Here is a 15,329-nt window from a genome sequence, read left to right as displayed (position 1 = left end):
GGTCAAAGAAAGTTTAGGATCATATAACCCCAGATGGCAGAGTCTGAACAAGTAAGTTGGAACTACAGGGAAATTAAGGTCCTTCTAACTGAAAAACTTACAACCATCAGAGCAGCCAATAAAGTCAGTGCTGTGCCTTGTTAGATAGTAAGCTTCCCATCACTGGAAGCATTTAATCAAAGGCTAATGGTCACTATTCAGCAGTGTTTGAAAGGATTCCTCCAGAGGGTCAAAGTTGGTCATTAAGACTGCTTTAAGCAGTCTCAGATTTGAAGACTTGATGACACATTTTCACTGGAGTCCAGATTCTTTCTCGTGTTATCATTTTTTTTAACGTTTATTTATTTTTGAGAGAGAGAGAGACAGAGCGTGAGCAGGGGAGGGGCAGAGAAAGACGGAGACACAGAATCCGAAGCAGGATCCAGGCTCTGAGCCGTCAGCACAGAGCCCGATGCGGAGCTCGAACTCACAAACCGCGAGATCATGACCTGAGCCGAAGTCAGACACTTAACCAACTGAGCCACCCAGGCACGCCTTGTGCTAAAATTTTTAATTCTCATAGGAAAATAAAAAGTTAGTAGCAGAAGTTCTCATTTCTACTGCTTGTCGACTATCAATGCTGTTTTTAAATCTCCTTGAGAGCTGTCATCTGGATAAGTAAGTAAAAGATTGAGGTCAGCATCTCATGGTTGATGTACTTCAGTGGGGGTCCCAGGTATCCAGGAGGAACCGGCCATCTACCCACTCCCGCCCTCAGGCTGAGGGGGCCTCACTTCTGTCCTTTCCTAAGCGTGGCCACACCTCAGCTTTATTCTCCTCTCCTCAAACCAAACAGTACCTCCTGTGGGTCAGGTGCCAGGATGTGCAAGGAAGATGATGAGGGCAGTGGGCTCCTTTCCAGCAGGGAACCGGGACTCCTGCAATAATGGCATTGCCGGGAGAAGACCGAGCACCGAAGCGATCCGTTCTGCTGAGGGGCATCTGGGGCAGCGTCTTCACCTGGCCCAGGTGTCCCGCCACAGAAAGCGGAAGACCCGGCTGGAGGCCCGCTGGGACTTTCTCACCTGTCCATGCTTTTTTCTCTGGAAGCCCTGCATGATGCTACTGCCGCTGCTGCCTTTGCCACTTAATTTGCAAGAAAAAGAGCAGAGTGCCAAATAGAACCCGTTTTCCTTGGTCATCCTCTCCGTGCGCCATCCCATCCAGATGGCCGAGGCCTCGGGCTGTGCTCGGGCCCCAGGCTCTCAGGGCGGCTCTGCCGCGGGCACCAGGCACCGCCTGCCAGCTCCAGCCCGAGGAGGGACAGCAGACACGCCTGTGTCAGCTCATTAAAACGTCCTCAGTCAACGTGTCCAGACAAGTGTCCCACTTGCCTCACACCCGGAGATGATTGTGGTCATAGCTACGCGTAGACCGTATTGACCTGCTTGATAACATCATTCCTGCGTTGCTGCCTCCCTTTTCCTCCTTTCCCTCCCTTTTCCTGCGTGGCTGCCTCCCAAGGCCTCCCATTCAGTGACACGTGTGTGTGTTAATACCTGCTGGCCAGATTTCTGTTCTAATTCAGTAGATTTTGTTTTAAGGCAAGAGTCAAAGAATGGGTGGCTGTGGTTTCAGAAAGGGACGGGTTTCCTTTCGTGCACATCTGTCCGGCAGGGATCGTGGACTGATGTCTGCCTCCGTCCCTTGAGCATGGCAGCGTCGAGGGCGGTGCCTCCGCCTCCCCCAGACCATCCCAGATCAGCACCCACGCTTAGGTCAAAACCGCGCCCCGCGTGTGCCCTGCAGGCGCCCACCCGGCACCATCTCCGGCCGCCCTCCCGCCTCGTGCTGCCCCCTGCCTCCCACGAATTCTAAGCTGCCAGCGAAGATGACGGGGAGCGTGGGCTTCCCGTGAATAGTGAGCCTGCGCCTCCCTCACTGTGACCTACATGTGGCTCCTTCTGGAGGACATAAAGTGGATTCTCACCACACGAATTTTAAATGCCCAGAGGCACTCCTTACTGAAAGAGAAAAGTCGTGGCTTCAGCCTTTCTCCTCCGTTTTCTCATCTGCACAGTGGGAATAATAATGGTTCCAAATCCACAGGGCTGTTGGGGGGTGGGGGAGCTACAGGGTTTAATTTATGGGGAGCATTTAGAAGAGGGCCTGCCTGGCCCCTAATACTCTTATCTCTTTTTATCATCGCTGAATGCATTAATGAAGGAATGAATGAATGCACGTGGAGTTGTGTTGTGAGTGAAAAATTCACACGCAGATTTGATTATCAAAGTAACAGAGGTGGAAAAAAATCACCTCTTACCTGTGGACATCTTCAGCGCTTCGTGTTTGTATTTTGCGCTATGAAACGCCTTTTTTGTTTGTTTTGCCAGGACTACACTTTGTTATATGAAGAGGCAAAATATTTTCAGCTTCAGCCCATGTTGTTGGAGATGGAAAGATGGAAGCAGGACAGAGAAACTGGTCGCTTTTCAAGGCCCTGCGAGTGCCTAGTGGTGCGTGTCGCCCCAGACCTCGGAGAAAGGATCACGCTCAGCGGTGACAAATCCTTGATAGAAGAAGTGTTTCCAGAGATCGGCGATGTGATGTGTAACTCTGTCAACGCAGGCTGGAATCATGACTCGACACACGTCATTAGGTTTCCACTGAATGGCTACTGTCACCTCAACTCGGTCCAGGTACAGCCTTGTCATATACCGTGTGGAATCGAATGTCGCTCTTAATGCTGTTACTTAACCTTGCCTTCACACAGTGCCTTCCGTCCAGAGAGCTGGGAAACTCTCATGTGGCATCACTTCTGGGTAGGTAGGCCTGTTCACACTCTGGGCACTCAATCATTGCACAGGTATTTGTTGAACATACATTACAAGCTGGTGCCCGTGTGAGCACTGGAACGCTAGGAGACGAAGAAATAGACAATAGCTGTATTTTCAGGGAACTTCCATTCTGGGAAAGACGAGGGAGCCAAACAGTAACCAACAGAAATGGTGGTCAGGTAGTGAGAAGAGAGTGTAGCTGGGACGGGGCGTCCCAGGCAGAGGGCCCAGCAAGTTGTGAAGATCCCGAGGTAGGAGTCGGCATGGTGTGAGGAGGGGTATCAAGGAGAGCCCACGCAGCTTGAAGAAAGAGACAGGGAGTCCTGAGACCCGAGGCCAGCAGGTGGCTGGGAATAGATCACGGATTGCCTCTTGGGCGGCGGGAAGCACCCTGAGTTTGTTTTTTTTTGTTTTTTTTTTTTTTTTGGTTTCTTTTGGTTTTCATTCATTTGCTTGTGTGAGTAAAAGCCATTTGAGGATTTTGAGCAAAAGCGTGGCATGATGTAACTCAGCTCCGAACATGAATCCTCCGGCAGCAGAGGGAAGCAAAGGGACCAGTTAGCAACAGTTGAGAAGCGTCCGATTCTGAATGTCAGGAACGTAGTAGAGCTAACAAGGTTTCTGACAGTGGCTGTGGGTTCTAAGACAGAAGCCAAGGATGACTACGATTTTTGACCCAGGAACTGGATGGATGGGATTCCTGTTTTCTGAGATGGAGAAGTCTATGGGAGGAGACAGGTGGAATTCAGAAGGTGGGTTTACACGTGAGGTGCTGAGTCCCTTAGACGCTGGTTGGTCTGCTCATCATTGTAACTAATGTGTGGCAGCCCCGTGCCAAGGGTTGTATGTGCCTTGTCTACTTGTAACAGTCTTCATGGGTCAGCGCCGTTAGCCCCCCTTTCTTGCTGATGAGAAAGCAGACGCACATCTGGGTCTTAACTCCAGGTCTAGGTCACTCAAAACGATTTGAAGTCAATGGAATAAGGGCTTGGGGTTTCTCCCACCCACCCCCTTTTTTAAAATTCATTTATTTGTGAGAGAGAGACAGAGTGTGAGCAGGGGAGGGGTAGAGAGAAAGGGAGACACAGAATCCGAAGCAGGCTCCAGGCTCTGAGCTGTCAGCACAGAGCCCGACGCGGAGCTCGAACTCACAAACCAGCGAGATCATGACCTGAGCCGAAGTTGGACGCCCAACCATCTGAGCCACCCAGGCACCCCCCTCCCAACCTCTTTTTAATTGGAGTGGGCCCATGCCTTTATTGACCCAATAAAACCCCTCCCACAGCTCAAAGACTAGAAGCACCCACTCTACCATTCTGCCTCTTGAAGATTGTTCCACTATTTATAATTTTTGTAAATGTTTATTTTATTTTTGAGAGAGAGAGAGAGCAAGTGAGGGAGGGGCAGAGAGAGGGGGGGGGAGACAGAGGATCCGAAGCAGGCTCTGCGTTAGAACTCATGAACCATGAGATGATGACCAAATTCAGACGCTCAACTGACCGAGCCACTCAGGCACCCCACTACTTACAATTTTTAAAATTTACGAACAGGCGTCCGAGAACAAAACAACAGGAGATGCTGGCAGGAGCTGTGTCTTGGGAGGGCTAGAGAAAGGCACACGCTGGCAGGCAGTGTGATGGCCGCTGGGTTGGATGGGGCCAGAGGTGTACCCGCAAGGCCCGGTGTTAATTGAAGCTCTGAAAGCCGTTTGCCTCCTACACATGATCCCTGCCCCAGCCCCCCTCCAGATGGAGGGAGGAGGCAGTGCCCATCAGAGCCGGGACAGCATCGCTTCTCTAGGGCCCCATCTCTCACACAAAACCCCAGCCCCACCACTCAGGCTGTGGGACAAATTCATATGCCTGACAAGTTTCCCAGTCATTCAAGTCTGATCAGATGTGGACATTTTCATCTGGATTAACATCATCGGTGACACAGCCATGACACGACCACGACATAATCGATGACTCCAGCTTCCTGCTCCACCGACCAAGAAATAGGCACCGTCCTCTAGGCATTCACAGGTTTTGGGATAAGACACACAAGACCTGATACCTCCAGCCCAGCCCTGGAGTGATTTAATATTCCCAAGTGATCACTAACTTTAAGGAATTTTGTTATTAACAAATTGATGTTTAAAAAGAAATGGCCAAGGAGCATAGCTGTTTGCATTACTTTGAAAGAAGCTTTGAGCACATTCAAGGTACTGCTGGGTCATATGGAATAATTATCATATTACATATATGATATCCCCCTAGGGAGGAAGCTTGGGGATTTCCACATTTAACAGTTTAGCAACCTTCCATCACTGCAAGACAAACAATATCAGAGTTAGGTTCTTTATTGCTCACAGCTTCTACCTTTTCAATTCCTCTCCCAGTGAAGGCAAAGAATCCTTTCTGGTGCAGTGGTTTGGCCAGGCAGACTGGGGTTTTTCTTGCTGAAAGGCTACATTCCTGCCTCTGCTGGAGAAGTCTTAGCTCTTGGGTCCTCACCTTTTTATTTAACTACCACCAAAGCACATCTTGACTTTGAACATAGGGATTGTTTTCTTCGTTCTGTCCCTTGCTGACTGGTGTGCATATGCACTGTGGATATATCTACAGAAATAAGAGCACTGTGGGTTAGAATGTTCATTTTGTTCTCATAAAGACTTGGGGTTTTTTTTTCATTAAAAACATTTTTTTTAATGTTTATTTGTTTTTGAGACAGAGAGAAAGAGTGTGTGTGTGTGAGCAGGGCAGGGGTAGAGAGAAAGGGAGACACAGAACTCAAAGCAGGCTCCAGGCTCTGCCCCGTCAGCACAGAGCCTGACATGGGGCTTGAACTCACGAACTGTGAGATCATGACCTGAGCTGAAGTCAGATGTTCAACCAACTGAGCCAACCAGGCGCCCCTTGGTTTTTTTTTTTTTTTTTAATTGGCCAGCATTAGAAGTTGTAGTTTTCTAAAAGTTCACTCTATTGTTTTCTAATCTCTAGTTAGCTCTTTTGCAAAATAGCAAATTATATTCCACATAAAAGTAGACAACCAAAAAATAATAATTTAAGAGGAAACAGTAAGGGTTTGCTTTATGTTGAGTACATTTTAAAAGTTAATAACATCCCACTTCATTTCCCCCCAAAATTTTAAACCAGAATTTTTTTTAAGTTATGATTGAGTCATTTTGCCTTTAGAGTGGTGTAGAAGTAATTTAATTATACCCAGAATCCCAGGGAACATTTGCAAGTCCAGTGTTTGTTGGATTCCTAAGGAAACAATGCTGTAGATCAACTTTCTGTATTTTTGCCTAAGAGCATAGGAATTGTCTCCTACATTTAAGACCATCGGACACGTCGGTGACCAACCCAGGGATCTTTCTGGCACTAGGTATTTGATTTCAAAACTGAAGAGCTTATGAGAAGTTACTATTATATGAGAAGTTTAGAATATCTTTATTTTGGATATGTTTTCTAACATCCAACCATTGCAATTACTCTTGCCTCCCTGAATGCACCCAAGGCAATAAATCTATTTCAAATGCCACAAACTCGAAAACTTGTAGATAAACCTCGACTGTCTTCAGCAATCCATTGGTTCTGCCATTGAAATTACATCCGTCTTCCAAACTGAAATATATGAAGTTAGTACAGGCAGACTTCAGCAGTGGTGGCGCTGAGAGTGAATGGGTTGAGAATGACTCACTGGCTGAGTAGATTCAGATCAGATCATTGTCTGGCCATATCATTTATCATCTCATAGAAGATACTTTAGTGATGAGATTTGAAAGGTAAACCCTCTCTTTTTGCAGAGAAGGGAGTGTTGCATGTTACAAGAAACATGGCATCTGAGGCCAAATGGAGCTGAGCTGGAAATCCAGTTCCCACACTTATAGGCTATGAGCCTCCGTTTTCCCGGGTATGAAATGGGCTGACCACCCATTAATAAGCAAGGTGGTTGTAACTATTCAATGAACCGGCACGTGAGCGGCAAGCATGTGAAGGCGTATTTTGGGTGTTGGACACAACCGTTCCATCCCTCCTGCCCTTTAGTGCAGGGCCTTCCTCTGAAAGCAGAAACTCAGAGAGACTCGGGGGGGTGGGTAAGAATGACCAGGGCTGCACAAGATCTCAAACTTCAGGACACCTCTTTGGGCTGTTCGTGTGGCCAGAGGACCTGTGTCCCCCTAACCAGATGCTTGTCTTGGCCCTGTGCAGGTCCTCGAGAGGTTGCAGCAGAGAGGATTTGAAATCGTGGCCTCCTGTGGAGGAGGAGTGGACTCGTCCCAGTTCAGCGAGTACGTCCTGCGGCGGGAACTGAGGCGGACGCCCCGCGGGCCCTCTGTCATCCGGATAAAGCAAGAGCCTCTGGACTAAACGGACAGATTTCTTATGCAAAAAGGAAAAAACAAAAACAAAAAACGTACACAACAAATAACGCAAACAAAAAAGGGACATTTATGTGCAGCTGGGACAACAAAACCAAGTCCTGGACCTAAAATTGAATAAACAGACACATTGATATCCAATAGAGACCACACCTGTATTCATATGGGAACAATTGGAATAGTGATATCCTCAAGGTGTAAAAAAATATATAAATATATATATATATGTCAAAAGGTAGGAAATGCAAAAAAAAAGGAAAAAAAAAACGTTTCAAAAAGGTGGTAGCTACAGTTGGTGCTGTGATGGCCGTGAAGTGTCCTGGGCCTCCCAAGGCCTCTGACCGATAAACAAGCCATGAGCAGTGAGGACGCATCTCCTTACGGTTTTCATTGCCAACAGCCATCCATTGTTTCCTTTTCCTTTGTCTTTCTTTTTCCTTTTTTTTTTTTTTTTTTAAAAAAAACAAAACAAAAAAAACACCTTGAATAGAGTTTATTTGCAGGATGGAGGTTTCCTGTCCTCTGTTTAGGCGGGACGGGCAGGACTTCAGAAAAACTCTTCACGAGCACACTGCATTCGAAAGACATTAGACATGAAATTTTAAATGTAGTTTGTACAGAAGTCACACTTCTTTGCCCGCCTCACAGATGTGAACATGACTTTGTTTTTAAACTGATCAGTTTTGCAAAGGGGCCAGAATTATTACTTGTTAGACTTGCTCCAGTTTGAGTCTGCTGCTTTCCTACAATTTTTCAAATTTTATAATGTATTAAATACAATAAACTCTGTTTAAAAAATAAGGTCTGTGTGAAACGCGCATGTCAGGATGAAGCTGTATTTGAATGAGATTTTTCTTTTTCTGAATTTTCTGTGTTGGACACCAGAAGACATCAGCTGAGGCTGGTTTTGAGGTCAAAGCCACTAAAAGATAAAGGATGTTATCGTGTGTTCGAAACAGTTCTGTTCCCACCCGGCAAGTGTTCTGACCTGTGCTTTGTTAGCAAGATGATCTTCCTTCTCGTGAAACTTTTCGTTTATAAATTTGAGGTATCTGTTGCTGCAGGGCAAACCACGCCGAAAGTTTGCAGCCTAAGGCAACATCTTATTCTCTGTCACGATTCTGCGGTTCTCTTGAGCAGCCTACCCTTTGCTGGCCTGCTTCTGCGGCAGGGGGTGACGAGGGTGTCACGGGGCAAGATTGGGCTGAAATGTCTGTCCTACGTGGCTTTCCCATGAGTTGCCAGTCCATACTGGCTCAGGACCTCCGTGCCATGTGCTTGACCCCGTCCCAGCATGGGAGCTGGGGTCTAAGAGGGAGGGTCCCCTGCTGCTGGCAAAAGTGTTCTAAGAGGGAGGAAGCGGAAGCTCAGTGCTCTGAAAGGCCAGGCCTGGAATTGCTCAGTGCACCTCTGGCACAGTCTCTTGGCTCAACAGAGAGCCCAGATTCAAAGGGGGGGGGGGGGGGGGGGAATAAAATCTACCCCCTGCTGGGGAGAGTGACGACAGAATTTGTAGCCAACTTGAATCTACCATAACACCTGTCCAAAAAAATCCAAAAAGTGGGACATTATGGCTTTGGAGGAAGTAGGGAAGTTCTAAGCCAGAATGGTCGCTTTCTTATTAGCCCCAAGAGATAAGAAACCTGAAGTCTCAAAACCACTTTGGAATTAAGCCTTCAGCTTTTCTGAGGTATTAGCGATTCCAGAGGCCCTTCTGTGTACCCCGCCTCACCTGTCTTCCCTGCTGCTGCTTCCCCAGTCCAGACACAATAAAGCCGGCACGATGGTGAGATTGACAGGTAAACCATAATGTGTTTCTGCTGCAAAGACATTCCTGTAGTGATAGGCGATTTCCATCCTGAACTTACTTTCTTTTTTTTAAATTAAAAAGTCTATGCCTGAGGATACCAGTAATGAAAATATCTCTGGCTTCTGAAACTAAAAGTAAGCTGTTAATGCTCCTATCACCCCCTGAAACACAGAGGCCCAAACACTGGATGTGTCTAATGACTGCCAGCCAGTCTTGCACATGGTTGGTTGATTTCCCCGTATTTGAGGCTAATACGGCACTGTCTCACGCCAGACAGCCAGGGACGCTCCCGCCAGCTGCCTGCTCATCCCCGCTGCCGTACCAAAAGGACAATGAAATCGCACTCTGATTTTCCCAGCAATCCATTCGCATTAGGCAACATTTCCTGCAAGCTCGAAATAAAGCAAGCGCCCTGCTTTGGGACTTTGTCCTGCTGGTTGTCATCCGGGAACTTTTCCCCAGCACTGTCTGTGCAGTTCGTAGACAACCCACAAACACTGCACTGCATGGTGGGTGTGATTAGCATCTACATTCTTCGCTGAGTTCTTATACCCATTTATACAACTGCAACCCAGAAGCACATTCTTTGTACAAAAACTCTAATCCTCTAATCCAATCCAATGCAGCAAACCTATACATGTAATTTTCACACTGCGAGGCTTTATAACAGATTCCCGGAATCTTCAGGAAAGAGCTGGTCATTGAACATATAATTGAGTCACAGTTGCCTTTTGCCCTGTTTTTATTATCTAATCTGCAGCATGTATCCAAACGTCACTGGTCATCCCGATAAGGATCTTTGTGGCTGTGCTCATTTTTCCTAAAGAGGATCTGATCAAGGCCTATGTGCTATATTTATTAATGTCTCTGGATTTCTCTGGTTGGTTTCTCATTGGTAGAGTCAGGTTAATTTTTTTTTTTTTTTGCAAGTATATTATGTAGGTGATGTTATCTCCTTATTACATCACTTCAGAAGGGTCTATCTGACCCATAATGGTGATGGTAATTTTTTTATTTCTATTTTTTTGTTTTTGTTTTTATTTTTGGCTTTTACAAATCATACTGCATGTGAGTTATGGTTTTGCTTTTGTGATGGTAATTTTGACCACTTAGTTTAAGTGACATCCACCAAATTTCTCCAATGGAAAAGGAGCTTTCTCTCTTTGGGATTAATAAATACTCTCTGGGTTGAAATTGTGAGACTATCAATATCCTGTTCAACACACTTTTGCCCACCAGTTTGCACACTGATTGGTGATCTTTTTGCTGAATCAAGCATCACCGTGGTGGCTATAGAAGCATACCTTTAAGAAAGCTACTATTGCCTGAACCACTGATATTTTAAATAACCTTTTACTTTGCTTTATTTTATTGAGCAAAATGCACTTCTTTAGCCAGGCACACAAACTATAATCTTCCACCTGCTTTCTTCTAAGAAGTATTTTAGAAAAATAGAATGAAGGAAGACACTTCTAAACTGGCTTCTAAATACTAGGTGGGTTTCTACATAGTAATAATAGCCACGCCCTTCATGTTTGCTGCGCTAAGCACTTTATCTGCAGCTAACTCACTGAATCCTTCTGACCACAGAGGTTGTATTATCCCCATTTCTCAGTTAAAGAATTAATACTCTCAGACACTAGGTAAATGATATGATAAAGGCTAATGTTCGGTTGAGCTTTATCAGGAGGGCTGAAACACTATTTGATGAAAAATAAGGTTTCATGTTGTAGTAGGATGAGGAAACAGACTATTAATTAGAAGCATTTCCTCCTTAAAATGGAAATGTGTTCCTGTATTTAAATATTGAGAGCATACCTTGCAATATGTCAGGAACTCCATCTCGGTGATACCCTGATGACCGTGACGTGGTTTCTGCTGGGGAGTGCTGGGGGGGGGGGGGTGGTGGGGAGGGGGCAGAGACCTGTACACCCAGGGGCAGAATTAGGGCACGTGCTTAGGCCTTACAGGATACTGTCATTCTTACTTACAAAGCAAGGACTATCAAGGTGGATTCGAAAGACGGGTAGCCTTTTGCGTAAGGGGTACAGAAGGAGGGCAGAGGCCCCGAGTGGGGCAACATAAGGCAGGTTTGCAGAGTGGGGTGGGATGCAGCTGGGTCAGCTGGAGAAGAGTGAAACAGGGCTGGCAAAGGAAGGTGGAATTGGACAGGAGTGGAAGTTGACCTTGGGTGCCCGGCTGGGGGCAGACTGTGTTCAGGAGCTTTGGGGGCATCATGGAAACCGGGACCCATGCATATTCAGCTGGGAGTGTGCAGGCTTGACAGGCTGAAACAGTCTGTTGGTGTGAGGGACAGTTAAGTTGCTGTTTTTCCCATCTGTCCACTCATGACCTACTAACCAGTCTGAGAGCTGACGATCCGCAGATGTATGAGAAAATAAGACACCATCCTGGGTGCAGAGATGACAAACTCAGATGCCTACAAGGGCCAGGTGAGTCATATAAATTAGGGGACAGGCAAGAGCATGTGTGCCCCATTCAAAGGGGCAGCCGTACTCAATGCCAGCAGGTTCTCCAACAGGAGAACAAAGGGCCCATGTGCTTAAATGTCTCGTTTTCCTCAGAAAACCTGGAAATCTAGATTTTTGTGTAATCTCTAGATGCACGAATGTTAGAACTGATTCATTTTTTTCAATTGTACAGATCAAACAAGACATCTGCAGGATTTGTAGCTCTGAGAATTATGAAATAATAAAGCAGTTTTAGGCATTCTAGAAAAATTCCATTTGGGTAAAATCGCATGTGATGGCACAGAACTAAGTTGTCTGAAGATATAACTTATAAAAAGTATGAAAATTTAAGGCAAACTTTTAGTCATAATATCATTTGATCATAAAGATTTAAATCCTAGTATATAACTGACAATAGCGATAATAAGTTTTCATGAAATGCTTACTACGTGCCAAGCACTGTGCTAAGTGGTTTACAGATGCTCTTCCCTTCAGTCCTCATGGAAACCCTCTGAAGTTGGCATTATTAGCCCAATTTTGCAGATGAGGACATTGGTATGTCAAAAAAATGTTTACCAAAGTCCACTAGAAACTTGGAACGACACACACACACACACACACACACACACACACACACACCATGTTTGATTAATATCTTGTACTCAACTCTTTCTGGTTTTCTAACACATGCGAAAAAATATTTTACTCTGTCCTTGGCAAGTTCAGTATGCTTCATTAGAAAGCCACTAGACAAAAATGTCACTGCAGTGATTAACTGGTTAGATTAGGAATTACTAAACCCTGATAAGATGTGGTGTCTCTGAGAAGAGCCACCAATGAGCTCTTCATTGATCATATCAGCGATCTGCAAACTTGCCCATTCTTAAGACACACAAAAAGCACTTGGTAAAGTTATAGGTTTCAGTCTTCTACCATCCCCTTCACCCCATGTCCCCACAGATGTCCTGAATCTCAATCTCTAAAAGTAAAGAGCTTGTGAATCAATGTCCACCATTTGTGATGCTTTGATCAGGCAAGTTTGGAAAATACTTGGTGATATCACTGTGCTCCCTTGATCTAGGTAGGAATAGCGGGTGATAACCCCCCTCTCCCTGGGATGCTTTTGTTATGTGCCTTTTTTATTGCTTCACTGATGTTTATTAAACAATAGTTGCCTTCTATTCTTTTGAAAGACAGAATGGATACTTCAAACGGAGTTAGTGGGGCGGGGAAATTCTTAACTGAAATTTAACCCAAGGGCCCTCATCCTTTCTTAATTAGTTAGAGAATTGCCCGGGTCCGTGGAAATAGTCCACCAGCTACAGAATTCTCCCACCTCATCTTAAAAAGCTATCGGAGGCTTGAATGAACAGAAGTTACAACACAAGAAATAATTACAGTAGCACCTACCACTTGTAACAATAGCTGACTCCAGGTGTGCAGGAATCTGCTTTTTCCCATATGCTTTAATGTGTGTGGGTTTCTTCGAAACTTAAATACTGATCTTAGACCTTAATTTGAAAAGGTATGTAAATCTATACTCCTAACTATTTACCATGAAACTCCTTTGTGCGTGCTTTGATCTATGTTAGATTCAGAGAGCTCAATCCCACTGTATTTCACATGACTCCAAGTTCACCCTCTCTCTCCTTCCCCTTCCTGGCCCCCAGTTTCTCTTTCTCCTTCACTCAATGTGAAACCCAGTATTTCATCACTCCTCCCAATCCATCTATCAGATTGTGCTTGCAAAATAAGGAACAGATGGTACAGGTATTAAATTATCCTCTTGACTAACAGGACTGGAAAAAAACAGAGAAACACTTGCTGTGCATTCCATTCAAACTCTAGAACTTGACTCAGAAAGCCTGTTCTGGAAGGTTAAGACCAAATCCTAGTCAAGGATGCATCACCTTAGTTGGAGAAGAAGGAAGACCAGTAGGGACAGTTGATTAAATCCATCTTGAGGAGGCTTTAAAGGATCACTTAAAGGTCTGCAACTTGAGTGACCTATTTGATGCAGCTGGTTTGTGTGTTGGTGGTAATGGGCAACAGGATTGGCAAGAGAAAGTGGTGGCAGGTGGATTGCTTGTGGCCCTAAAACTGAAATATATCATCCATTATTGCTCTTTATTTGAAATGATACTGTATTCTTTAAAATATTGTTGTTCTGAGTCATATTATCAAATATGTGGTCTCTTAACACATATGAATACCAGAAAATTTGGAATTCTGTTAAGTAGACTGCATATTTCTAAAAATAATTCAGTTATAGCTCTTAATTTAAGCAGAGTAGAGATATTTGTACAATAGAACACTGACCTATGTAATCGTTTCCCTACTGCCATTGTAATTTCAAAATCTGACTTACTTCCCATAGCCCCAGAGGGTGCAACTACAGCCACACCCCCAAATGCTTCCAATAGCTTTCTGCCTCTGTGTTAACCACCCTCCAACTCCTACCCTCACACCCACCCATTTCTTACAACTTTTCTTCCAAGCAAAGCTAGTCAAGCGATGGATCAAAAGGATTTCTGCATAATCAGTAAAAGCCTTTGTGTTAATCTGAAAAATACATGAGGGCAAAACCAAAAATCAAAACCACTGACAAAGCAGCTCAGCTGTATCTAGATGGTATTTCACAGGGCCCATCGATGACCCAAGGCAACCAGATCTCACATTTCTCAAATTCTCACCCCAAGGCGTGAACATCTCTTTCTTGTGTGTCATTGCTCTTCTCAGTCTCCCTGTGCGATCTCATCCATCGATGGCTTCCCAATCACCTGTGCTTCAGGGCCAATCTCCCCCAGATCCCCAGGCAGGGTAGCCAGCTCTGAGAATACAGTAACAAATAAGACATAGTTCTGCCATTTGACTTTGAGTTATGCAAGTGGGTAAGATGCAATCTTATTTAAAATAATCTTACTTATCGAAATGATTTATTTCAATATATTCTGTCATCAGCAATGACAGATGCAGAGTCTGCAAAATATTTCCATTGGACTATCCAGAACTGAACTTACTTTGACCCCTAGCTCTATCCCTTCTCTTTCTAAATATCCTATCTCAGTTCAAGACACCACCTCCCACCCAAACCAGGAATCCGTTTCCCACCCTCCCCACTTTGGCGGGTCACCAAATTTGACATAAAGTATCTCCTAAGCATTTCTCAACCCAGTCTCTTCATCCCTACTACCCCTTCTCAATGTCATATTATCAACTCTTCCTCTGCGGACTCTTTCCATGAGATCTTAATTCGTTTTTCTGCTGAGAATTGGAAGGGGCATCCGAAATTTACACCCCCCGCCCCAGTAGCCTGCTGACTCAGCTGTTAAAGCCCCACGTGGTTCCTCATTGCTTTCAGAATCATCTCAGATCCTTAGGGTGGCATCCAAGGCCCTCCTTGCTCTAACTCTGCCTACCTCTCAACCTCATTTGTGGCCATCCTCGGCCTCCTGCATACTGTTTTCAGCTCCGGTGTGTCATATTGTTTTAAGACTCCCTGTTTTGGAATATATTTATCCTCTTACTTCCTTAATGACCTGCCACTCATCTTTTAAGACACCCTTTACCTATCACCACCTTCCCATATGCCCCTCAGCTGGGTGACTCCTCACTATGGTTCTAAAGCACCCTATTTTATTATTGCACTTACCATATGATATTGAAAAATATATTTACATGTCTACATCTAAGGGCCAAACTTAAGATCTGACTTATTTATATTTATGTCACACCTGGTAGGTGCTAAAGAAATGCCTATTGGTGACAGATAAAATAAACAAATGAAGTCTACTCTTCCTAAAACATGCAGAGTATGGGTTTCATGTTACCAACTCCACCAGTTGGAGAGCTTGTTAATACTCATA

The 15,329-nt window shown here is 44.9% G+C and overlaps 2 protein-coding genes across 5 annotated transcripts in view; one reads left to right on the top strand and one right to left on the bottom strand.

The window, feature by feature from the left end:
- KCTD1 (potassium channel tetramerization domain containing 1) overlaps positions 1-7,983 on the top strand; it is a 186,812-nt gene extending 178,829 nt beyond the window's left edge. For 3 of the 4 annotated variants that reach the window (XM_060613496.3, XM_060613497.3, XM_060613494.3), the window contains exons 4-5: positions 2,373-2,678; positions 7,013-7,983. In XM_060613496.3, coding sequence (XP_060469479.1) covers positions 2,373-2,678; positions 7,013-7,171 — 465 coding nt within the window. In that variant the 3' untranslated portion in view covers positions 7,172-7,983. Of the gene's footprint in view, positions 1-2,372; positions 2,679-7,012 lie in introns of those variants that run through there. The other variant, XM_060613495.3, reaches the window with a different exon arrangement.
- A 5,830-nt stretch (positions 7,984-13,813) lies between these two features.
- Positions 13,814-15,329, bottom strand: part of TAF4B (TATA-box binding protein associated factor 4b) — a 178,949-nt gene continuing 177,433 nt past the window's right edge. The window contains exon 15 of the mRNA XM_060613490.3: positions 13,814-14,293. Within this exon, the coding sequence (XP_060469473.1) occupies positions 14,240-14,293 (54 nt within the window). The 3' untranslated portion in view covers positions 13,814-14,239. The remainder of the gene's footprint in view (positions 14,294-15,329) is intronic.

Source organism: Panthera onca, chromosome D3 (genome assembly GCF_046562875.1).
Source record: "Panthera onca isolate mPanOnc1 chromosome D3, mPanOnc1 haplotype 2, whole genome shotgun sequence".
Taxonomy (NCBI): Eukaryota; Metazoa; Chordata; class Mammalia; order Carnivora; family Felidae; genus Panthera; species Panthera onca.
This window is presented reverse-complemented; position numbering and strand designations above follow the sequence as displayed.